The 26681-nt window shown below is 33.6% G+C and overlaps 1 protein-coding gene across 3 annotated transcripts in view; it reads right to left on the bottom strand.

Annotated features, from left to right (window-relative positions):
• Window positions 1-12530: 12530 nt before the first annotated feature.
• LOC105048574 (uncharacterized) overlaps window positions 12531-26681 on the bottom strand; it is a 33013-nt gene continuing 18862 nt past the window's right edge. For all 3 annotated transcript variants that reach the window (XM_073260215.1, XM_073260216.1, XM_073260217.1), the window contains 4 exons: window positions 20830-21115; window positions 20458-20737; window positions 13571-14017; window positions 12531-13488 (listed from right to left, as the gene is read on the bottom strand). In XM_073260215.1, the coding sequence (XP_073116316.1) occupies window positions 13255-13488; window positions 13571-14017; window positions 20458-20737; window positions 20830-21115 (1247 nt within the window). In that variant the 3' untranslated portion in view covers window positions 12531-13254. The remainder of the gene's footprint in view (window positions 13489-13570; window positions 14018-20457; window positions 20738-20829; window positions 21116-26681) is intronic.

Below are 26681 nucleotides of genomic sequence, written 5' to 3'. Positions count from 1 at the left end.
TACATTATTCGAATGATATGCGGATGGTTCGAGAGAAATTTCGGACAGTATTTTTCTTTAGTTCTCCTCACACATTTTGAGTCGTGTGGGGAGAACTAAGGGGAAATGCTGCCGAAATTTCTTTCGGTCCTTTTTGCGTATCGTTTGATTAATGTAATTAATCTATAGAATTAATGCAATTCCCGAATGGGATAGGATCTATCTGTACCTATTTGTTGATGATATGATGCATGTATCATGTAAATTTTTTCAATTATATTTTAAATTTTTAAATATATTGCATTTCATGAAAACGTAGACCCGTCAATTGATCAATGTATAATATTCTACGTTATCCGTATAAAATATATATGAAATATATATTTTTATATGGATATCGTAAAATACATACATTGGTCAATTGATTGTCCAGTTTGGACAGTTTGGGAATTGCATTTAATTCTATAGATAATTACATTATTCGAATGATATGCGGATGGTTCGAGAGAAATTTCGGACAGTATTTTTCTTTAGTTCTCCTCACACATTTTGAGTCGTGTGGGGAGAACTAAGGGGAAATGCTGCCGAAATTTCTTTCGGTCCTTTTTGCGTATCGTTTGATTAATGTAATTAATCTATAGAATTAATGCAATTTCCGAATGGGATAGGATCTATCTGTACCTATTTGTTGATGATATGATGCATGTATCATGTAAATTTTTTCAATTATATTTTAAATTTTTAAATATATTGCATTTCATGAAAATGTAGACCCATCAATTGATCAATGTATAATATTCTACGTTATCCGTATAAAATATATATGAAATATATATTTTTATATGCATATCGTAAAATACATACATTGGTCAATTGATTGTCCAGTTTGGATAGTTTGGGAATTGCATTTAATTCTATAGATAATTACATTATTCGAATGATATGCGGAGGGTTCGAGAGAAATTCCGGACAGTATTTTTCTTTAGTTCTCCTCACACATTTTGAGTCGTGTGGGAAGAACTAAGGGGAAATGCTGCCGAAATTTCTTTCGGTCCTTTTTGCGTATCGTTTGATTAATGTAATTAATCTATAGAATTAATGCAATTCTCGAATGGGATAGGATCTATCTGTACCTATTTGTTGATGATATGATGCATATATCATGTAAAATTTTTGTAATAATAAAATAATTAATAATATTAAATATTTTAATTTTGATTTTATTGTAGATTTTTTTGAGAAAATGGCCAGTACTCGAGTTCGTGTTTTATTGTATTATGATGGCATGATACAGAATAATGATCAAACTGGTGTGCAGTATAGTCACCCTGCAAATCGGATGATTAGAATATGTTCATCATTATCACGTCAAGAATTATTGGATCATTTGTACAGCAGTATTCCTATAGACAAAGAAAAATATGAAATAAAATTGAAATGGAGATCTCCTAATCTGTCGGGACAGTTAATGCAGAGTAAATATATCTTGGTTCCAATTGATGACGATGATGATGTCGAAGAAATGCTGACATTTCCTTTGAAATATTCAGATTGTCGATTTTTAGAATTATATATTGAAAAAGCAGATGTACCAAGCTTTGGATATCATAGTCGGTTTTTAACTCAAGCTGTTCAAACCGATAGTGTTGAGGCCGGTTTTGCAGAACAATATTTCATTACTGCCGGTCCTAGCTGTCCAATTATTCCAAGTGCTGTGATGACTTCTCCTGTGTCTTCTGCTATGGTGACTTCTCCTTTGGTACAAGTAGTGGTAAGTGCGGGAGACGACACTCATATAGAAAATGATGATTGGGTAGTCGGAGGAATAAATTCTGATAGTCTGGGTTTTGAGTCAGATGAAAATGAAGATGAAGACAGTTGGATGGATGAGGACAGTAGCAGTAATGACGATGATGATGAAGATGAGAATGATGATGAAGATGTTCAAGCTAATATTAATGTGGAAGAATCTCAATCTCGTTTGCACGAACCTCCACAATATTTTAATAATATAAATTTAGATGATGGTGGTTGTGTTAGTGCTGGTCGAAGATTTTATCGTCACAATCAATTTTGGGACTCTTCGATGACTGAATTTTCTAAAGGTTTAATGTTTGAGAGTAAAGATGATGTAAGGAGAGCTGTTGATCTTTATCACATTATGAAGCATCGGACATACAATGTAGTTCAGTCGCATTCGAAATTATGGTCCGTACGATGCGCATCATCAGATAATGTTCAGCATTGTAAACTTCGTGCTGCATTGTTGAAAAAGCATGGATATTTTCAAATCACAAAATATGAGGGTCCTCACACTTGTTTGTTTACGGGATTGAGTCGAGACCACAAACATGTCAGTGGAAAAATGATTAGCACATTAGTCCGACATATTGTTGAGAAAGATCCCGGTGTTAAAGTTGAAGCTATTGTGGCAGCCGTTAATGATCAATTTCAATATACAGTATCATACAGGAAAGCATGGTGTGGAAAGCATAAGGCATTGGTTGATATTTATGGAGAATGGGAGCCATCTTATGCTAAATTACCTTATTATATGGCTGCACTTCAAAATGCAAATTCTGGTACAGTTGTTTCATGGAATTTTTTTCAATCTGTGAATTCCAATGTTCGTGTTTTAAATTATATTTTTTGGGCTTTCGAACCATCTATTCAGGGTTTTATGCACTGCCGTCCTGTAATTAGCATTGATGGCACGCACTTGTATGGTAAATTTAAAGGTAAGATGTTAATTGCAACAGGCATTGATGCAGAGAATGAGATATTTCCATTAGCATATGCAATTGTCGATGAGGAAACGACTGCAAGTTGGAGTTGGTTTCTTTTCCAGCTCAAAACACATATCGTTAAAGATAGAAATGGAATATGCTTAATTTCTGACAGGCATCCAGGTATATTAAATGCCATCGCAGATGAGTCTATTGGATGGAGTCCACCACGTGCCTATCATCGATACTGTTTAAGACATATCTGCAGTAATTTCAACACACATTTTAAAAATGTGCAGTTGAAAAAAGCAGTATGGCAAGCCGGAAGTGCTCATCAAGTTCGTAAATTCAACACACATTTTTTTTATTTAAATTTTATTATTTTAAATTTATTTAATATTAGTACATTGTGAAACAGATGGAACGTTGCATTCAACGTTCATCACGTATCGACAAGAGTGGCACGGGTTTATAGATGCCAGTTGGATACATTAGTTGATACATCTAGACGGGTAAATTTTGAATTTTTTACAAATATCAATTTACAGTATTCATAATCTATTAATTTTTTACAAATATCAGTTTATAGATGGCGTATCAGATATGCACAGTACATCGATATTTGGGATGCACGTCGAGATCACATTGTTCATGGTGATCCTATTTTGAGAGGCCGTTCATATACTGATGACTACATGGCTTGGTTTTTTAGCATTACGGTGCGAGTCATTGGACAGTCTCAGTATGCAGTTTCTGGATACGAGGGCGAGAGTTCTACTATACGTCTTTTGGTAAGATTACGAAAATTACTTCATGTTATTTGTGTTATATTTTTGTTTTATATTGTACACTATACTGATTATTTTATACTAACAGTTCTATTTTTATTTTATAGACTGATTCTGTGTCGGATCTTGTGTTGGACATTCGTCATGCTTTATCTACGACTGATGAGGACGAGCGGATTCAGATACTGCGGGAGATGGAGAGAACAGGTTCCGGAGCATTGGAGGCGATTGGTGTTGATCCACATACCTGTGCGCCTTGGTATGGAGCAGTTCGGGCGCCAGATATGAGTTATACGCCGTCACCATATGCTTCACATATGCCATCACCGCATATTCCGCATATGTCATCATTCGATGCTGCACAGATGCCACCGCCTTTTCATCCACAGATGGCAGCGTCTTCTTCGTCCTACATCCCCCAGATGCCATCACCGGGTACCAGTTGGCCACATGAGTATGATACTTTTTTTTCAGGTCCATCCGTGTATCCAGATGAGAGAGTTATTTCTGAGCAGCATGATCCGACAGCATCAGTTATTCCTGAGCAGCATGATCAGCAGATCTCCTCCACTGATATAGGAGAGGAGCCATCACAGCAGGAGCAGCCGGCGAGGACCTTCCTGAGAAGGTCCAAGCGACCACGGGCGCCGCGACGTCCTTGTGGGACTTAGTCTTTGTTGTATTTGTATTTAGTATTTTTATATTTTTGTTGTACTATTTTTTTTTTGTACGTTTGACATTTTTATTCTATTGAATAATATTAAATATTGATTTCATTTAATATTATTTAATTTTAAATGATTGGATATTATGATCGGTGCATATGGATACACATATTCGAACGTGTCTCAGAATATTAGGAGAGAAAATATTATGTTGAAAGGACTATAAAAATTATAACGTAAATAATAATATATCAAATGTTGCTTTTTGAATTGAATTTTAGAAAAAATAAATATTTTTTTAAGTAAAGGAAAGGAATACGTAATAGAATGCTAAAAAGATAAAAATGGAAGAAAACTGAAATTATAATTTTAAATGATAAAATTTTTAAAATCAATTTAAAAAAAATATCATAAAAAAATAATAAAATAATAATAAAATAAAAATTATAATTATAAATTTTAAAAAAATTTAATTTTAATTTAAATTAAAAATTATCATTTAAATTATTATTTAATTAAATTTATTTATTAAAGATTACAAATAGATAAGTAAAGAAATTAAAAAAAAAAAAAAAAAAAAAAAAGAAAACGCCATTCTCTCCCCTCCCCAAACCTCTTTTTTTCCTCCTTCTCCCTTCTCCTTCTCCCTTCTCCCTTCTCCCTTCTCCCTTCTCGATCTTCTCCTTCTTCCTTTACAAATTTAAGTAAAGAAAAAGAATACATAATATATCATAAAAATAGAAGAAAACTAAAATTTTATTTTTAAATTATAAAAATTATAAATTAAATTAAATAAATTGTTGCCCAGCTATGCAACCCAAGAGGGGGGGTGAATTGTGTTTTAAAAATTTTAAACTTAACTAATTACTTATGAAAAGTATTTGTCAAAAGCTTGATGAATGAGGAGAAGGACTTTAGTTCAAGATTAATTATCTAAAGCAAGAATGCAAGGATATAATGAAGAATTAAAGAGAAACAATAAAGCACACCACAAACACAAGGATTTATAGTGGTTCGGTGCCAACCTTGCACCTACATCCACTCCCCAAGCTCCTACTTGGGAATTCCAAACCACTATACTTGTATGCAACCCGAATACAAATGTCGGAAACTCCGACACTAGCTATCCCAAGCTAGTCCACTTATTTCTTCCTTGTTTTTCACCTTTTCAAACCTTTTATAGCTTTAAGAAACAAAGGAAAACATTCTAGGCAGAAAAAGAGCCGTTAGATCACTTAAAGTGAGTATTAAAAGCAACTAAAACGGGCTAAAAACTAGCCGTTGCGGACAATTCCCGTCGCAGGGGTCGACTCATGCTTCAGGAGTCGACTCATGAGTCGACCTCTGTTACAACAGCCAGAAATGTGGGTTTCTGGATTTTTTGGCCCAAACCAGCAGAGGTCGACTCATGAGTCGACTCACAGGTCGTGCCAAGCCAGAAAACCAGCGTGCCAATAGGAATTTCAGCGTGCCAAGCAGCTCATTGTGCCATCGTGCCAAGCCAGAAAACCAGCGTGCCAATCAGGATTTTGGTAAAATTACGTTTTTGCCCCTGAAGAGCATAAAGACTTTTTCAAATAAAAAATATTTGTATCCCTTCAATCTGCTTTGTAATCATCAAAATCAATCTAGGAGCAACATAAATATATCATAAAAATAGTAAATAAAAGAGAAAAAATGGTAATAAAATAGAAATTATAATTTAAAATAAAAAATTAACTTTAATTTAAATTAAGAATTATCATTCAAATTACTATCCTCATTAAAAAATTTAATAAATTAAAAAAAAATAATTAAACAAATTATGAAAAAAATTTAAAAAAATTTTAAGAAAAAAAAAATAATAATAAAATGTCGAAGAGAACGGCGTTTTCTCCTTTCCTCCCTTCTTCTCTCCTTCTCCCTCTTCTCCTTTCTCCCTCTTCTCCCTTCTCCGGCGTCTCTCCTACAGCACCGCGGTGAGCTGCCTCCTCTCTCTCTCTTCCTCTCTCTCCCTCTTTTTAAAAAATTTTAAAAATAAAAATTACCAAAAAGAAAGTCAACGGGTCGACTCACAGAGTGTGGCAGCCAAAAATGTTGCGTGCCGTTAAACTTTTTTAGCCATGAGTCGATTCATGGGGTCGACAGAAAAATATAAATCTATTTTTCTTAGAAAATACGCTTCCAAAAATATTGAAATTGCCTCTAATAGATTACACATCTTTTGTTCTTGCTTTTGAGACTTCAGAATCATATCTGATAAAATTATGATTTTTTTTCTTCATTTTTTAACTTTTTAATGTATTTATTTTTTGATCAAAATTTAATTCAAATTAAAATTTTTTAAGTCACATTTATAAAATACCCAAAAAATTAAATTGTAATTAATTTAATTATTACATTTTATTCTTTTATGAAATATTTTTTTTTATAACTTTTATAATTTTTATTTTTATTTTTATTTTTCTTCCACTTTTATTTTTTTGACATTCTATTACGTATTTTTTTCTTTATTTAAAATATTTTTTAAATATTAATGTTTAAATTAATTTAGTTATTTAAAATATTATTTTTAATTTCAATTATAATTTTAATTCTTATTTCTTAAAATTAAAAATTACAAACTTTGTTCTTCAATTACAATTAGAATTTTTATTTTTTTTCAATTCTTTATCTTTTTATGAAATTTTTTTAGGCGATTTTTATATTTTATTTAGAAAATTTTTTAATTAAATTAATTTTAATTTGAGAAATTAATTTTAAAAAATATTTCTATTTCACTTAATCTTTAAAATTTTATTTTTTTAAAATTTTAAATTTATAATTCTTATTTTTTCTGACTTTTTACAAATTTTAACTTCTTAACTTTTTAACTTTTCATCATTTCTTAACTTATTAATGTATTTTTTTTATCAAAATTTAATTCAAATTTAATTTTTTTAAGTCACATTTATAAAATACCCTAAAAATAAAATTATATTTAATTTAATTTAATTTTATTCTTTAGCATTCTATTACGTATTCTTTTCTTTTAATTAAAAAAATATTATTTTTTCTAAAGTTCAGTTTATAATTTTTTTTTCCATATTTTTTCTCATTTTTTAACTTTACACTGTATTTTTTTATCAAAATTTAATTCAAATTAAAATTTTTATTTTCCTCCCATTTTTTTTTCTTCATTTAAATTATTTTTTTAAATAATAATGTTTAATTTAATTTAATTTAATTATTTAAAATATTATTTTTAATTTCAATTACAATTTTAATTCTTATTTCTTAAATTTAAAAATTATAAACTTTGTTCTTCAATTACAATTACAATTTCTATTTTTTTTTCAATTCTTTATCTTTTTATGAAATTTTTTTAGGCTATTTTTAAATTTTATTTGAAAAATATTTCAATTAATTTAATTTTAATTTTACAAAATATATTTAAAATTTTTTTTTATTTCAATTAAACTTTATAATTTTTTTTAAACATTTTAATTTATAATTCTTATTTTTGGTGACTTCTTAAAAATTTTCACTTTCTAACTTTTCCTCATTTCTTTAACTTTTTAATGTATTTCTTTTTTTATCAAAATTTAATTCAAATTTAATTTTTTTAAGTCACATTGATAAAATACCCTAACAAAAAAATTATAATTAATTTAATTTAATTTTATTCTTTTATGATATACAAATTCAAATCTTTATATTTTAAATTTCATTCAAAATTAAAATTTTAATTTATTTACTAATTTCAATTTTTAAAAAACAAAATTTTCTAATTTTCCATTCAAAATGGCGTTTTATATTTAAATTAATTTAGTTATTTAAAATATAATTTTTGATTTCATTTATAATTATAATTCTTATTTCTTAAAATTAAAAATTAAAAAATTTTTAAGACAAATATTTCGAATGATGTTTTTTAATTAAATTTAAAATTTTTATTTCTTTCATATTTCTTTCTCTTTTTTTTATTTTCTATGATAATTTTTTTTTTCTTATGATTTTTTAAATTAATTACAAATTAAAATCTTTATATTTTAAATTTCAATCCAAATTAATTTTTTAATTTATTTACTAATTCCAAAGTTTAAAAAACAAAATTTTCCATTTTCCCACGATTTTTTCCGGTGGAAAAATTGAAAAACGCCATTTTGAATGGCGTTTTTAAAAACGCCATTCAAAATGGCGTTTTTAAAGACGCCGTTCTAAATGGCGTTTCTTGATGTTTTTTTTTTTTCAGACGATGCCAGCGTGGAAATAGGGGCTGACGTGGAAGGGGAAAAAACGCCATTCAAAATGGCGTTTTTTCCATTTGCATTAGTTTGGTAAATAAGTTTCGTTTTGATATATTTTGGTACAAAAGTTTTTTTTTCGTATTATTTGGGAAAAGAACTCCCCTTCTTTCATATATTTAATTTGGTAAATAAGTTCAGCTTTTGACTTTATCTTCATCTCTACTAGAGCTCTTTTTTTGAAGAACCACTTCTACTAGTGCTGTCAAAATGGGCCAGGGCCCATAAGCCCGCCCATTTGGCCCTAAAAATGGGCTAGGTCGGACTGATTAATCTATTTATGAAAGTGAACTTTTTGGTCCGATCTTTGTAGCCCTTGGGCTGAACTGGGTTAAGATCGGATCAATCTGTGAGCTGACCCATATCCGATCAAACGATCACTTGATTATAAATTTAATTTTTATTTTATTTTAAAAATTTTATTATTACTTAATTTTTTATTATTCAATAAATATTAAATTTTAATTTTTTTATAATAATTTTAAAATAAAAAAAATTATGAAAATAACTCCGAACCGATCCGGGCCTCGGAAAAAAAAAAAAAAAACATCTCAAAAGCCTTTTAACCCTGTTGACTAGAAAAGAGAGAACTGTACCAGGATGCTCAGCCATCACGTGTGCGCTGGCTACATCACACACTTCCTCATCATTCACATGAATATCCGTACCTATTAGTGGAAGCAACCTTGACGTGGAGAGAGACCCTTCTTTCATATATATTTAAGGTAGAGGGAACACCAATTGAAGAAAGGAAGAGGGCGAAGTCCGAGAACGGATGCCGTGAACCGAGGATGCAGATGATGAAGCAGTTTGTTGGAAATAGGCGACCCATTGTCTCTTGGAATGTCTCCTCGGGGGAGAGAGAACAGTTTGAGCAGAGCACTCAGCCCCGTCACTCTGGACAGATATAAGCGGTATCCTTAGACGTTCAAATGTTTTATTTTCTGATGCTTTTGAATATATTCACACTAAAATTGTATGGATGATCCGTTTAAAAAATAATAATAACAAGGGACAGTTTGAGAGAGCGCCACATTCTTGGATGGGAAGGGTTCCATGAGGCTCGAATATACGTGGAGCGCCTGTGAGAAAAAAAAAGAAAGGAACCTGTTGGATTTGTTTTGGCCTGAGTCATTCGGATGGAGGGGGAAGGCTGTTTATAGCACGAGGGGACTCTCAGACGCATTATCCCATATGGCTATTTTTTAGGCATGAGTCGATTCATGGGGTCGACAGAAAAATATAAATCTATTTTTCTTAGAAAATACGCTTCCAAAAATATTGAAATTGCCTCTAATAGATTACACATCTTTTGTTCTTGCTTTTGAGACTTCAGAATCATATCTGATAAAATTATGATTTTTTTTCTTCATTTTTTAACTTTTTAATGTATTTATTTTTTGATCAAAATTTAATTCAAATTAAAATTTTTTAAGTCACATTTATAAAATACCCAAAAAATTAAATTGTAATTAATTTAATTATTACATTTTATTCTTTTATGAAATATTTTTTTTTATAACTTTTATAATTTTTATTTTTATTTTTATTTTTCTTCCACTTTTATTTTTTTGACATTCTATTACGTATTTTTTTCTTTATTTAAAATATTTTTTAAATATTAATGTTTAAATTAATTTAGTTATTTAAAATATTATTTTTAATTTCAATTATAATTTTAATTCTTATTTCTTAAAATTAAAAATTACAAACTTTGTTCTTCAATTACAATTAGAATTTTTATTTTTTTTCAATTCTTTATCTTTTTATGAAATTTTTTTAGGCGATTTTTATATTTTATTTAGAAAATTTTTTAATTAAATTAATTTTAATTTGAGAAATTAATTTTAAAAAATATTTCTATTTCACTTAATCTTTAAAATTTTATTTTTTTAAAATTTTAAATTTATAATTCTTATTTTTTCTGACTTTTTACAAATTTTAACTTCTTAACTTTTTAACTTTTCATCATTTCTTAACTTATTAATGTATTTTTTTTATCAAAATTTAATTCAAATTTAATTTTTTTAAGTCACATTTATAAAATACCCTAAAAATAAAATTATATTTAATTTAATTTAATTTTATTCTTTAGCATTCTATTACGTATTCTTTTCTTTTAATTAAAAAAATATTATTTTTTCTAAAGTTCAGTTTATAATTTTTTTTTCCATATTTTTTCTCATTTTTTAACTTTACACTGTATTTTTTTATCAAAATTTAATTCAAATTAAAATTTTTATTTTCCTCCCATTTTTTTTTCTTCATTTAAATTATTTTTTTAAATAATAATGTTTAATTTAATTTAATTTAATTATTTAAAATATTATTTTTAATTTCAATTACAATTTTAATTCTTATTTCTTAAATTTAAAAATTATAAACTTTGTTCTTCAATTACAATTACAATTTCTATTTTTTTTTCAATTCTTTATCTTTTTATGAAATTTTTTTAGGCTATTTTTAAATTTTATTTGAAAAATATTTCAATTAATTTAATTTTAATTTTACAAAATATATTTAAAAATTTTTTTATTTCAATTAAACTTTATAATTTTTTTTAAACATTTTAATTTATAATTCTTATTTTTGGTGACTTCTTAAAAATTTTCACTTTCTAACTTTTCCTCATTTCTTTAACTTTTTAATGTATTTCTTTTTTTATCAAAATTTAATTCAAATTTAATTTTTTTAAGTCACATTGATAAAATACCCTAACAAAAAAATTATAATTAATTTAATTTAATTTTATTCTTTTATGATATACAAATTCAAATCTTTATATTTTAAATTTCATTCAAAATTAAAATTTTAATTTATTTACTAATTTCAATTTTTAAAAAACAAAATTTTCTAATTTTCCATTCAAAATGGCGTTTTATATTTAAATTAATTTAGTTATTTAAAATATAATTTTTGATTTCATTTATAATTATAATTCTTATTTCTTAAAATTAAAAATTAAAAAATTTTTAAGACAAATATTTCGAATGATGTTTTTTAATTAAATTTAAAATTTTTATTTCTTTCATATTTCTTTCTCTTTTTTTTATTTTCTATGATAATTTTTTTTTTCTTATGATTTTTTAAATTAATTACAAATTAAAATCTTTATATTTTAAATTTCAATCCAAATTAATTTTTTAATTTATTTACTAATTCCAAAGTTTAAAAAACAAAATTTTCCATTTTCCCACGATTTTTTCCGGTGGAAAAATTGAAAAACGCCATTTTGAATGGCGTTTTTAAAAACGCCATTCAAAATGGCGTTTTTAAAGACGCCGTTCTAAATGGCGTTTCTTGATGTTTTTTTTTTTTCAGACGATGCCAGCGTGGAAATAGGGGCTGACGTGGAAGGGGAAAAAACGCCATTCAAAATGGCGTTTTTTCCATTTGCATTAGTTTGGTAAATAAGTTTCGTTTTGATATATTTTGGTACAAAAGTTTTTTTTTCGTATTATTTGGGAAAAGAACTCCCCTTCTTTCATATATTTAATTTGGTAAATAAGTTCAGCTTTTGACTTTATCTTCATCTCTACTAGAGCTCTTTTTTTGAAGAACCACTTCTACTAGTGCTGTCAAAATGGGCCAGGGCCCATAAGCCCGCCCATTTGGCCCTAAAAATGGGCTAGGTCGGACTGATTAATCTATTTATGAAAGTGAACTTTTTGGTCCGATCTTTGTAGCCCTTGGGCTGAACTGGGTTAAGATCGGATCAATCTGTGAGCTGACCCATATCCGATCAAACGATCACTTGATTATAAATTTAATTTTTATTTTATTTTAAAAATTTTATTGTTACTTAATTTTTTATTATTCAATAAATATTAAATTTTAATTTTTTTATAATAATTTTAAAATAAAAAAAATTATGAAAATAACTCCGAACCGATCCGGGCCTCGGAAAAAAAAAAAAAAAAACATCTCAAAAGCCTTTTAACCCTGTTGACTAGAAAAGAGAGAACTGTACCAGGATGCTCAGCCATCACGTGTGCGCTGGCTACATCACACACTTCCTCATCATTCACATGAATATCCGTACCTATTAGTGGAAGCAACCTTGACGTGGAGAGAGACCCTTCTTTCATATATATTTAAGGTAGAGGGAACACCAATTGAAGAAAGGAAGAGGGCGAAGTCCGAGAACGGATGCCGTGAACCGAGGATGCAGATGATGAAGCAGTTTGTTGGAAATAGGCGACCCATTGTCTCTTGGAATGTCTCCTCGGGGGAGAGAGAACAGTTTGAGCAGAGCACTCAGCCCCGTCACTCTGGACAGATATAAGCGGTATCCTTAGACGTTCAAATGTTTTATTTTCTGATGCTTTTGAATATATTCACACTAAAATTGTATGGATGATCCGTTTAAAAAATAATAATAACAAGGGACAGTTTGAGAGAGCGCCACATTCTTGGATGGGAAGGGTTCCATGAGGCGCGAATATACGTGGAGCGCCTGTGAGAAAAAAAAAAGAAAGGAACCTGTTGGATTTGTTTTGGCCTGAGTCATTCGGATGGAGGGGGAAGGCTGTTTATAGCACGAGGGGACTCTCAGACGCATTATCCCATATGGCTATTTTTTAGGCAAAAGATCCGGATGAAGATTTGGAGAAAATGGAAGGAACGGATGGTCCCAATAAAACTAGCAAGGAGGGAATTTATTTGGAATTCTTCTACGCGGGATTGGCCTATCCAATTTGCTTGATGAAGAGTGAAGACTTTTGTATCTATCATAGCCTGTCTTTTTTAATCTGAATTCCTTAATAACCATTCGAATATTTGAATTGATTTGAAATTGATTGCCCACCAGACAGGTTGTAACCATACCATATCACCGAGAAACATCAAAGTTTCCTTCACCGAGATGCTGCTGATGTTCTTCTGAGAATCCTGCCTGAGAACCGTGGTTACATGGGGAATCCGAGGCATCAAAATGTGCGGCCTGCTGACGTTCTCGAACCCCACCATGCTGACTCCGCCCCGGAAAACTGAAGCTTGTGCTGCGAGGAAGAGCCGTCGACGTTCCCCTACTAGCTCCACGGGCCCATCTGGGAGCGTACTCACCCTGTGATGAACCAAAACATTCTCAATAGGACAGGAAAGAAAGCTAAACAACGTAGAAAGCAATGCAGAATTAACGTCCTTGCCTGGCGAGGAGGCAGAAAGCGGTTTGCTCTTATAAATTGTGAGCCTCCAGCTCCCTCCCCGTATCTAAATCTTCTGCTCGCAGAGACGCTGGAAGGAGTTCCTCTGTAGCTTCTACGAATATTTGCTGAATTCCAAGAACCTCCGTGACGTGACGCTACATCAGCAAGTGGGGCAAAGTTATTCAGATAGATGCCACTTCTAGCCCGAGGTATTATATATCCTGTGCCAGCACGAAGTAGCATTGCTGGAGACTGCTGGAAAGCGTTGCTTCCTGAGCATGCTTGCTGGATGGCAGCAGAGGGCAGATGATGCCCTGAAGGGTGGGCTGGTTGAGAGTAGGAAGGCAGAGTAGGATGTTGAGTGAGCAAAGAGCCCGAGGAGATGCTAGTGTTGGGCATGCTCTGAGTAGGTCGCTGAGAGGTGAGGTATGCTGCTGGCCTCAAAGCCTGCATGGCCAAATTACAATCAGAAGAAAACAATGACAACAATAAATAGAAAATTTATTAGATAATAATGGATTGCTGACAATGACAAAAACCCGAAATGTAAAAAATTAGAGTGGCAGCAAAGCAAGCATTGACAGAATGTATAATTCAAAAATCCGGCAACAGAAGGCAGCTGATAGAGCAAAGTCGTTCACTATAAGCAGATCGATCCAATCAATATGATCAAGACTAAGTTCCTTCTTTGTTAGGGGTATCAATGAGCTTAGCACAAAGCCAAGCAACATTAATTTACCTCAAGACAGACTTAGCTCAAGAAACCGCCTATTTGGTCTAAAACAAAATTGCAGAGGACGCCTACCCGAACTGAAAGCCTGCTTTGCAGTTGCTGCTTTTGCACTCCACAATACCAAATATGCACTCACGGATTGCAATGAAAACCTCACATAACAAAGGATGCTTAGAATAAAAATTATGAAATTGTCAAGAGAATCAATCAAGGAAGCTCTGTTTTAAACTGCAACTAAGATGTTCTCCAAATACATTGATCCAAAATTCTCTTCTTTGAGAAATCCAAGCTCATTGGTGGTCAAAGTTCAATGCATAGTTACCACAAACACCATCACTTGCACTTGAAATATCATGCACCACAGTCACAATTCAAGGGGAATTAACAACCGATCTCCATCATTCCCCACTCCCCATTGCCCTAATTAAGTTTGCATACAAATTTCTCCAACATCATCACCAAGGAGATTTGTGTGTCTATGGCCATCTTTTGGATTTCCTAATTCCACTATGGTACCTAAACTCCAATAACATTTGGAGAGCTTTTCTCACTCTATCACCAGCACTTTCTGATCCTCTGCACAATGACATTCCAGCAATACTACTGTACTTTGAACCATCAAGATAAGTTCTAACATAACTTTGTCTTGAAGAAGAGCAACATAATAAAATAGCAGCTTGCCTTATCCATTACTATTCTATGGTGGCACATTTTGTCCATCACATTGGTAAGTTGTTCTTTCCAAGGGCTAGCCTAAATCAAGAAAAAAATGACCTTAACAGATAATTTTTTTTCTCCCTATGGGATTCGGGCCAGCCCACTTAGAAGGTGGTCCTCGATGGTTGTAGAATAGGCCCATTCCAGCCTACAATTCTGTATTTTGATTGCTGGGCCACGAATTCCATAGGATTTTGGGCTCAACCATCCAAATAGGCCCTAAGACAGTTGGGTTGCAGAGCCTCCCCAAGACTATTGTCTTAGATAGAGACGGCAAAAATCCATGAATTATTTATGGAAAACACTCTGAAAATGCTCCACATGAACAATTTTCCATGCCATACCATCCACAGGCTAATAGGCAGACAGAGATGCTAAACAGGATTTTAGGAGATCTTCTAGGATGTCTCCTAGGAGATCATGTGTCTGGTTAGGATCAGGTGCCTGCAATCACAGAATTTACTTACAACAGTTGCATCCATTGGTTTACAGGTCATACTCCTTTTGAGATTGTCACAGGCTACTAGCCAAGGAACCAACCTACAGATTTGATTCCCCTACCCATGGCATGTAGAGCTAGTGAGTTGGCAGATTCATTTGCTCATTATATGTATAACTTGGATGCTGAAATTTTCTGAAAAATAGCTTTGAGCAATGAAAGCTACAAATCTACAACAGATGTACATTGCAAGTATCAAGAGTATGCAGAGGGAGACATGCTGATGGTTTGAGTTCCCCAAAGAGGTTCCTGCAAGGAATCCTGAAGAAAGTACATATGAGAAAGGTCCCTAACATATCTTGCGAATGATTGATGTGAATGCTTATGTGTTGGATCTTCCTAAAGACATGGGGGGTCAATCTTATGTTTAATGTGGAGGACTAGACACTCTATCGGGAGCCCATAGATATATCTTTTGAGCCTTTTCCTTCTTTCTTTCCTACTACTACTGTTGCATCTTCCATATCTCCACCATGTTCAGTGTCTACATTCCTGCAGCCTCACACTCCACCTCACCCACTACTGAGAATAAAGAAAGAGGATTGAGGATATCATGGCTGAGCAGATAGTCACTACTCGCACTGGTGGATTTCAGAAATGCTTGGTCAAGTGGAGAGGACGCCCAACTTTGGATAGCACATGGATCACAGCTAATGAGCTACAAATGCTTAACAAAAGAGTTGCTGGAGAGAAACCATAGGATCTATTTGCTGAAAGCAATTTTTTCAAATCCAGGGGGGTTAATCAAGATTGCGAAGGATTTCAAGTCTAAACAAGGTTAGCAAAGAAATTTTTGAGCCTTTGGATTGACTTAGACGACCTGGTGCCATGACCAGAGCTCCACATACATCAATGGAGTTTGTTTTGTGTCCAAGTGCCATTTATTTTTTATTCTAATTATATTTCCCATTATAGACCATGTTTTGTTTAGTATGGTACGAAAAGCACTGATTTAAGTGGCTAGTTTAGTCGCATGTATTATTAAAGAGTCAAAAGGCATTTTAGAAATTAAATAAGAGTTGAGCTATTGTTCACGGCATTGTAGCGTGAGCAGTAATGCTACAGTACCTTGCCTTTTTAAAGCTTCATTGTTTTATGGCTCTTTATGAAAGTTGAATGCAGATTTTTTCATCAAAGCGATCAAGGTTCTCTCTCTCTTTTATCTGCATGTGTGATATGGAATATGAGTCTAAGGCCCTAGAGAGTGATTCCCTACTGAACTGGTGTGAGAGATCGATTCGTTCTCTCTTCTTCTTCCTTCTCAATAATATCGCTATTTTCTCTCTCTTTTCTTCATTTCTGCCATGTTGCAAGCCCAGAGCAAAACACTCCTGTCTGCACTTGTTCCTGTTCCCTTCTGGCCGTCAGCTTACTGTTAGCATGGTGGCCCAGCTCATTAGAATTAATAATTTCCATGGTAATAGCTGTACATATCTATGTATGGTGTAAATAGCTTTCCATACTTAGGCCGATATTATAGCTAGGAATAGCTGTACAAATCTGTGTAATTATGGTGTAAAAGATGATTTCCATACTTAGGCCGATATTATAGCTAGGAATAGCTGATTTTCAGGAATGTAAATAAAAATGATTTCTATTTAATGAAAGGACTCTCAATTTGAGAGGTATTCAGCAAAATTGACACTTACAAACTATCAGTCAACACTTATTACAGAATTTGATCTGTCCAAAACCTAATCTGTATGAGTACAATCAGATTCGCAACTTCTGCAGACCTGTCAGCCCTCTTTCTTTGGTTCTGGAAAAACTTTGCAGTAAATCAGAAAATCCCAAACCTGGTCCTTGAAGCACATCAATTCCTATTATAACTGAAAAGAAGGTCACAGATCTTGGGATGTCGTACACCATCTACGAGTAGAAAAAAGAAACAGACTGGATCTGGACAGCTATTGCAGCGCATTCACCTAGACGGATGATGATCCATTGTTTTGCACCCTTCAAAGATTTTTTGTAACCTTTGATATTTTTGCTGCTAAATCTTGTGCTTTACTTGCTAAAATTTATTATTCGAATATGATTTTCCCATCTAGTAGTTCGAGCCCTATCAGTAGTTTCTAATTCTAATTTTCAGATTGCTGTTTAGCATTGCATAGCATCATAACTTCAATTGTTTCCATCCATGGTATTTAAGGTTTACATATATTTCAAGTTAGAGTTTGTCATATTTGTTTGACATCACTTACTACTTACTAGGTTCCCTAAAGTTATCCTGCATCACATCTAATGACCAACACAAATCAATAAAGATCCCATGCTTCCCTGCTCTAACACCTAAATCTACTCTCAAACCAATTCCTTGTTCAAGCTTCTAAACCCCATATAAACCTTTAATTTTTTTTTCCTCGAGAAGGTAATATCTCTTCTAACATAGCAAGTAAAATTCATTACCTTTAACAATATCCATATCTCCCAGTTCACATTCGACAAGCTTAAAAGGACTAGCCTTTGTCTATATAACTGTATGAAGAGTTAGTCCTTTTTGTCTGGGATTCTGTGATATTTAATAGAGGGAAACATCAAGAAATTGTCATGCTAAGAGAAGTCACCCAAGAAACAGAAAATATCACTCATTTTCCAACTTCTCCATGCTTAACATCACTAAATCGACTAAAAGATAGTAATGAGCATGTTGAAATTATTTAACAAAAGAAGAAGAAGAAGAAGAAGAAGCTGATAGGAGAAGTAAATTATTGTAGTGCTCCACTTCTCAATGTTAACCCCAATTTTGTTCTTTCCTACCTCAATACCTGGAAAAAAAATATCATACATGACCACACCACAATCAGAAATAAGCTCTATTTAAGTTTTCTTAGTCCAGGATTAGAGTAATATACTAACAGACAAATTTTTGTGGTTCCTTAATTGATTCCATACACTAGATTGCTGGAATCCACTATTGATTGAAATTCATTTCCATCTTTGCCCAGATTAATATTTTTAGCACTAATCATCAGCGTATTAATTGCTTTCTTGAGAATTTTTAATATTGAAAATTCTAAGAATCATAAACTTTCCTTAGAAATACTGTCAATTAAAGTGAGCAAATAGGCAAAAAATACATTACAAGTTGGTCTTAATGTAACATATCTTTTTGAATCACACCTTGCTTATCAAATAACCAAGTGAATTCACACAATCATACCCACTTATAAATCAACATAACAAATAGTTCCATTTTGCTTTCCTTGACAAGATAGACCCAGCTGCATTAAATTTATAAAAGGAATTCAACTCAGTAGAAGTAAACATCACAGGATATGATTTCTTTCAAAACTGACTAAACCAGTTGAAGATTTCAGCATCACTTGCTCCACTAAGTTTATTGCAGTGGACACTCCTATCCACTGGTCATGCTGATGTAGGAAAACCATTAACTCACTTCCAACTCTTGGCAATTTTAGTCGAAAATCCTGAACACACCCAAATCATATGCAAAGTTTTTTTTTTTTTTGATTGGTACTTCACCATACATGATGGATTCAGTTTTATTCCAGTTAATCATAAAATTAAAACTAGGCTCAAAAGAGATCTGCTTTGCATGGTAAATTGATAAATCTAACGACTGTTTAAAGTACAAATCCTATGGCTTTTTCTTATGAACCAATAAAATGTTCTTACATCCCTGTGAATTGAGCTTTCCAGTCCTACAGATCTATTCTTATTTAATGTTTCAAGGTTCACTGACTTATCATATACAACATACTATTTGGGGCACAAGCAAGGGGCAAGTATGTAGAATTGATCTTACAGGTGGCAGAAAGAATAGTTATTAACCCAAAAATATTCTTTCCATTTTTGAAGAAGATGGCTACAGTAATACACTATCTAGGAACGACAAAGCCAGCCGTCACTTTTTTACCATCATCCAAAAAACAGGCAACCCGGTGCACAAGCCTCCCACCATTCTAGGGTCCGGGGAGGGTTAGATAAAGATAAGGGTTAGATAAAGATAACCTTATCCCCACATATGGAAATGCTATTTCCATGTATCGAGCCCATGACACCCAGGTTATAATGGAGCAACTTTATGATTGCACCAAAACTCACCCTCTTAAAACTGTATACCATGTTCTTGACGATCTGAGACCCTGGAAGGAGCGAACTAGGGATAGACCTAACATTTGGCATATTTTTACACAAAGTGACTGCCCTAGGACTTGAACCTATGCCATCACACTTATCAGCCCAAGCCTTTACCATTGCATCAAGCAATGGCCCCAATTCTATCTCGTCCAAAATGGACCTAATATTAAATAGAGCAAAAAATTCAGTTTGGTCAATTATATCTAATGCTTTCTACAGTAGATGAAAACTAGTCAATATGACATTAGACATTTTATAAAGAAAAAAATGCAACAATTTGAATACAAATGTAAGTATACAACATCCGATGCATTAACATATTTAAATATGAGACCTCGCTATTGATATTATTCACCACATTGCAAGCAGAAAAGTCCTTAATCAGAAAACCATACATTCACTAAGAAAATTGGATTAGCAATCTTTATAGCAAAGTTCATTACCTCGGTACCAGACCCCATATTGGTACCATTTTGTTACTTTGTCGGTGCGCCTGGTTGGGAGCCTTTTCAGCATGCTGACACTCAGTGTGCCTTCTGTACCACATAGCGGTTTTCTACCGATATGGTATAGTACAGTCGATATGCATCAGTACCAATTGGTATGGCAAACCTTGATTTATAGACTCCAAGAATTATATAAAAAAGCCTAGTTTTTAGTTTAATGTTTATAAATAATCCTTGAATCGCAATACTCAGCAAGTTATAAACAACATAACTGAAAAAACAAAACTGCACATTGTTCAGAAAAGTTGATCATATGAAACGGAATTAAGAGTAGCAGCAGCAACAATTACTAAGACTAAAAAGCAAATAAAGGGTATTGCATTATTACCATTGCACTTGAGAAAGCAGAAAGATTTTGCATATGTGAATTTGCCTGTCCATATGTATATGCTGCTGCAGTTGGTCGTGTGGTGTTTGAAAATGCATAACCAGAAGCAGATGGAAAGTTTTGTTGAATTGTATGCAGAGCAACAAATGTATCATCCCTGATGACCTCCGGTTGTGAAGTTGAAAGCATACCATAATTGTCAGTGCTTGTGCCAGTTATAAAAGAGACACTATCATCCAAGAAAGGTCCTATCCGCTCATCATGACGATACTCTGATATTCTGAAAATAAGCATATGTAGTGTCATATATGTACACACAGGCACACAAAAAAAATAATTATGTTCAAATGAAGAAGATATTATAGGCAATACCCGGTATCTGGCTGACCAATTGGAGGCATGTTGGTATCTGTATCTGAGGCTACCTCTAAATTGCTTTTCGGAGGCCTTGGAATAAAAGCGCCAGTAGATGGACCAGTTATACCAGATCCGGAAGTGCCAAAGCTCAAACATGAGCCATCTGCGTTAGTAACCTGCAGATGCTCAGGAATTATTACTGCATGGCAACTCTCTGCAGGTGCAGTATCATGTTCCTCATGCAAACTTAGTTGCTGCAAGTTGGTAGCAGCCAGTGAAAGCTCCATACCGGCATCGTCAGCTGAAAGGTTTCAGGAGGCAACAACCAAGAAAGAAATGTCAATATGGATGTCACTTGCTGACTTTTAAGATAACCACAAATAATCCAACAAGCAACATGAGTTTTTGGATAAGATCTGATGTTGTCATGCCCCGAACCTAGCACCTGAGTTGGCCACGTAACACGACCACACAAACCCTAGAGCAGCGCCATAAGGATCATGTAAGACCTAAATAATTAACACCTCAAAATTTTAAATAACCAAGTAAATACCAAATAAATCAACCGAGTCACAACTTCAAATCAAAAATAAACTTTGTTCAATACAATTATTCAAATGTTCATTGGTATCAGAGAATTTAAACTAACTGAACTACTAAAGGCTTCAGTTCTTATTTGCTCTCGTCCAAACCATCCAAACTAAGCATCCTGTGAGTCTGAAAAAAAAAAACAAGAAGGAAATATGAACTTCTCCAGCTCAGTAAGAATCACTGCACATGTACACCAAGCCAATGGATAAAATTAATATTTTTAAAACCAATACAATTTTGTGAAGACTCATATGTATATAATAACTTGAATATTGACATAAACATGCATTTAATAAATATGGATCATCACATATCATCAAGTGAAGTCTTCATTCATTGTTGAATTACATATTATATGTTTCATCTTTTCACATCTTTAGTTTGACAATCTTTTATCCCTTTTGCCTTTGGACTAACCCAGACCATACCTCAATCTCTTTCCAATCCAATTTTTTTTTCTTTTCATATAAGTCTTTCAAGACTGTCTCAGGATGAGCTCCTGGTCGGCTGTCCCACGTGCGAAAGCCCGTGAGAGGCTGTCCCAGGCATAAGCTCCTGACGGGTTATCCCAAGTATGAGCTCCTGACCGGCTGATCCACCTATAAGCCAGTGAGGGCTGTCCCAGGCATAAGCTCCTGGCGGACTGTCCCAGACATGAACTCCTGACCGGCTGATCCATATGTCGAGGCTAATCCAAACCATATCCTTTTCATTTAATTATTGATTTCATTGAATTAATTTCAAATTACCGGATGATCAAATTGATAAGTCATATCCATAAGACTCATACCATCAATCATAAAAATCTTTTCATAACATGCTCATGTTTAAAAAGAATCATATAAGCCATATATCGGTGTCTCAAGCATAGAAAACTCATCGATCATAAATCCAATAATGCAAAATCAACATTATAAAACTAACGAACAAATAACATATACGGTGATGATCATGTACAGGATTCTTACCTCGATCAATGAGAAATCAAACTCACAGCCTTACAGTCTGAATATCAAAACCCTACTCGTTGTCCTCCTGTTTGTCGGACTGTTCTCCTATCAAACAAATCAATTTAACCAAATTAATTTTCTAAAAAAAAATCGTATATTGAGATTTATCGGAACCCTTACCTATGTCCCAATTTTTTTTTTTAATTTTATTTTAAGAAGAGAGAAGAGATTTCTTCTCCTCTTCCCAACGATCAAAGCAGGGGACCCGACCCCCATCCCAAATGCCTCCTTTCACACGGTCGGGGTAGGCCATCATCGGCCACCTACCTCGGCAAACCCGACGACGGCGAGGCTACCATCCCGATGGCAGCCCCATCCGTCTTGTTGCCGGCGACGAAAGAAAAAAAACAACACAAACAAGGGTGTCCTGTTTGAGCCCGAACCAGCATCTTGCCGGCTTCCAAGCACGCCAATGGCCGGAAAGATCAATCCGAAAAGAAGGGAGAAGAAACATACCTTGTTTCCGCAGCCAAAAACAACTCCGACGGCCCCTCTCTTCCGATCAACCGCTCATGGCACTCTTTTAAAAATATCCCTCAAATCTCTTTAATTTCTTCAAAATTTTTGTTGTAAGGTCCTAAGGGAGGGAAGGGGGTCTTTATAGAGAAGGCCTTCTACCCAAGCCGGACTCTTCGAGTCCGATTTCATCGAAAACGAACAGGAAGAAGACTCCGATTAGGAGTCTTCTTCCTTCCGTTAATTTTTCATTCTTTTTTTTTTCGTTGGGCCGTCAAGGGTTTACAGGCCCAAGAACCTGGGCCGTTACAATCTCCCCCCTTAAAATAATTTCATCCTCGAAATTTGCATACCTGAGTTTTCGAAGAGTTGTGGATACTTGACCTTCATTTCTGTCTCGAGTTCCCATGTAGCCTCTCTCTCACTATGATTGCTTCATTGGATCTTCACATAAAGAATATTTCAATGTCGTAACACCTAATCCTTCTTGTCAACAATCCGTACTGGATATTCTTCATAAGTTAAATCCTTTTGAAGATGCAAAGGTTCATAACTCACCACATGACTTGGATCTGGAATATACTTTCTCAACATTGATACATGAAACACATTATGTACACCAGATAAAGCCGGCAGTAATACTAACCGATATGCAACCTCTCCAATCCTGTCTAAAATTTCAAAAGGGCCAATATACTTTGGACTCAACTTACCACGAACTCCAAATCTCATGATACCTTTAGTGGGAGAAACTCTCAGAAAAACATGATCGCCTACTTGAAATTCCAGCTCCCTTCTTCTATTATCAGCATAACTCTTTTGCCTGCTCTGAGCTGTACAAAGCCGTTCCTGGATCATGTGTACTTTTTCCACCGTTTGTTGCACTATTTTCGATCCCAACAGTTTTCTTTCTCCCACCTCATCCCAACAAATGGGCGATCTACACTTCCTTCCATATAATACCTCGAAAAGAGCCATCTGAATGCTTGCTTGGTAACTATTATTATAAGCGAACTCAACCAATGATAAGTGATTATCCCATGCACCGCCCAAGTCCATGACACAAGCCCTTAACATATCCTCTAGGATCTGTATGGTTTGTTCTGATTGTCCGTCAATTTGAGGATGAAAAGCTGTTCTGAAATTTAACTTGGTACCAAGGGCTTTATGAAGGTTCTTCCAAAACTGAGAAACAAATCTACTATCTCGATCTGACACAATAGTAACTGGTACTCCATACAGTCGTATTATCTGCTTTATATACAAGTCTGCCAATCTTTCTAAGGAAAGACCAATTCGAAAGGGTAAGAAATACGGTGATTTCGTCAATCGGTCAACAATTACCCATACAGCATTATTATTCCGAAGTGTTTTAGATAACTCAGTCACAAAATCCATAGTAATATCTCCCATTTTCCCTGAGGAATAAGAAGAGATTGCAATGATTTTGTTGGTCTTTAATGTTCGGCTTTTACTTGTTGACATACCAAACATTGGGCTACAAATTGTGCAATATCCCTTTTCATACCAGACCACCAAAAATTTCTTTTCAAATCTTGATACATTTTTGTGCTTCCAGGATGCATGGTGTAAGCCGAACAGTAAGCCTCCTCCAGGATCTCATCCCTTAATCCTAGAACCTTGGGAACACATAGTCTGTTATCAAACCTCAATGACCCATCCTCATGTACCTAAAATTCTATCTGTACATCGGATTCCACTGCTTCTATGACCTTTTGTAACTCCGAATCCTCTTTTTGAGCTGCCTTAATCATTTCAATCAAAGTAGGCTGTAGTACAAGATTTGCAAGTTGAACTTGAGGATCATGTAGTCGTATTTCAATTCCTGATTTCTCCAAATCTAGCAATATAGGCTTTTGTGAGGTAATTAGAGCAGCCAATTCACCAGAGGATTTTCTACTTAGAGTATCAGTACAACATTCGCCTTCCCGGAATGATAATTTATTGTCAAGTCATAGTCCTTCAATAGCTCCAACCACCTTCTTTGTCTCAAATTTAACTCCTTCTGAGTAAAGATGTATTTTAAACATTTATGATCCGTAAAAATCTCGCAATACTCTCCATATAAATAATGCCTCCATATTTTTAAAGCAAAAACCACAGCTGCTAATTCTAAGTCATGAGTAGGATAATTTCGCACATATGACTTCAACTGTCAAGAGGCATAAGCTATCATCTTTCTCTTTTGCATCAGAACACAACCGAGACCCTTACGAGAAGCATTGCTATAAATAGTGAAACTTTCTGTTTCAGATGGAATAGCTAAAATCGGAGCAGTCACTAATCATCTTTTTAACTCTTGAAAGCGTTGCTCGTATTCATCTGACCATTCAAACTTAACTTATTTCTGTTGTAGACGAGATAGGGGCATAGCAATACAAGAGAAACCTTCCACAAACCTTCGATAGTAGCCAGCCAACCGTGAAAGCTACGCACCTCCAATACATTAGTAGGTCGGCTCCAGTCGACTACTGCCTCCACTTTCTTTGGGTCAACTAAAACACCATCTTTGGAGATGACATGCCCGAGGAAAGTAACACTATTCAGCCAAAATTCATATTTTTGTAGCTTTGCATACAGCTTCAAATCAAAATATCATCAATAAATACAACTACAAATCGATCTAAGTATGATGCAAACACTCGATTCATAAGATCCATGAAGACTGTCGGTGCATTGGTCAAACCAAAGGGCATGACTAAAAACTCATAATGCCCATATCTAGTCCGCAAGACTGTTTTTGATATATCTCCAGACTGTATCTTCAATTGATGGTAGCCAGAACGAAGATCAATTTTTGAGAAGACCTATGCCCCTTGCAACTGATCAAACAAATCATCGATTCGTGATAAAGGATATTTATTTCGCACTGTTACCTTATTTAATTCTCGATAGTCTATGCAAAGCCGAAGTCTACCATCTTTCTTCTTCACAAAAAGTACTGGAACTCCCCCAAGGTGATACACTAGATCTAATGAATCATTTGTCCAACAACTCTTGTAATTGCTTTTGTAACTCCTTCAATTCTGCTGGAGCCATTCGATAAAGGGCTTTAGAAACTGGACTCGTACTAGAGATCAAGTCAATAGAAAACTCAATCTCGATCAGGAGGTAATCCAGGCAGGTCATCTGAAAAAACATCAAAAAATACTTTCACAATAGGGATATCCTCTAACTTGAGTTTCTTATCTTGAGTATCTAATATAGTGGCAAGAAATCTTTCACATCCTTTCACAAGGAGCCTCTTAGCACGAATAGCTGAGATAAAGAAGGGTTTATTACTCATAAAACTAAACTCTAACTGATCCGAAATTTGAAACCTTATTGTCTTTTTGAAGCAATCAACTGTTGCATGATATACTGTTAACCAATCCATTCCTAAGATTATATCAAAGTCCTTCATCTCTAAGACTAATAAGTCTGCTTTCATCTTCCTATCTTCAATACTCAGTATACAATCTTTGCAAATTGAATTAACTAAGATCGCCTCTCCACTTGGCATGCAGACACAGATCATTTTCTAAAGGTGCAGGAGACATCTCATTGGTCCTCTTAATAAAACTAGTTGCTATAAAAGAGTGGGTAGCTCCAGGGTCAAATAGAGCATAGACATCGTTGGATGCTATTTTAATTATACCTGTCAGATATTTACATAATATTTATTTATCATCCAAGACTATATGTCCATATATATCTAAGCATTTAATATTTCATGACATATATATAAAAGAATTTAGGAGATCAATTCAGTACCTGTCACCACTGAGTTAGAAGCATTAGCATCCTGTT

Source organism: Elaeis guineensis, chromosome 7, assembly GCF_000442705.2.
Source record: "Elaeis guineensis isolate ETL-2024a chromosome 7, EG11, whole genome shotgun sequence".
Taxonomy (NCBI): Eukaryota; Viridiplantae; Streptophyta; class Magnoliopsida; order Arecales; family Arecaceae; genus Elaeis; species Elaeis guineensis.
This window is presented reverse-complemented; position numbering and strand designations above follow the sequence as displayed.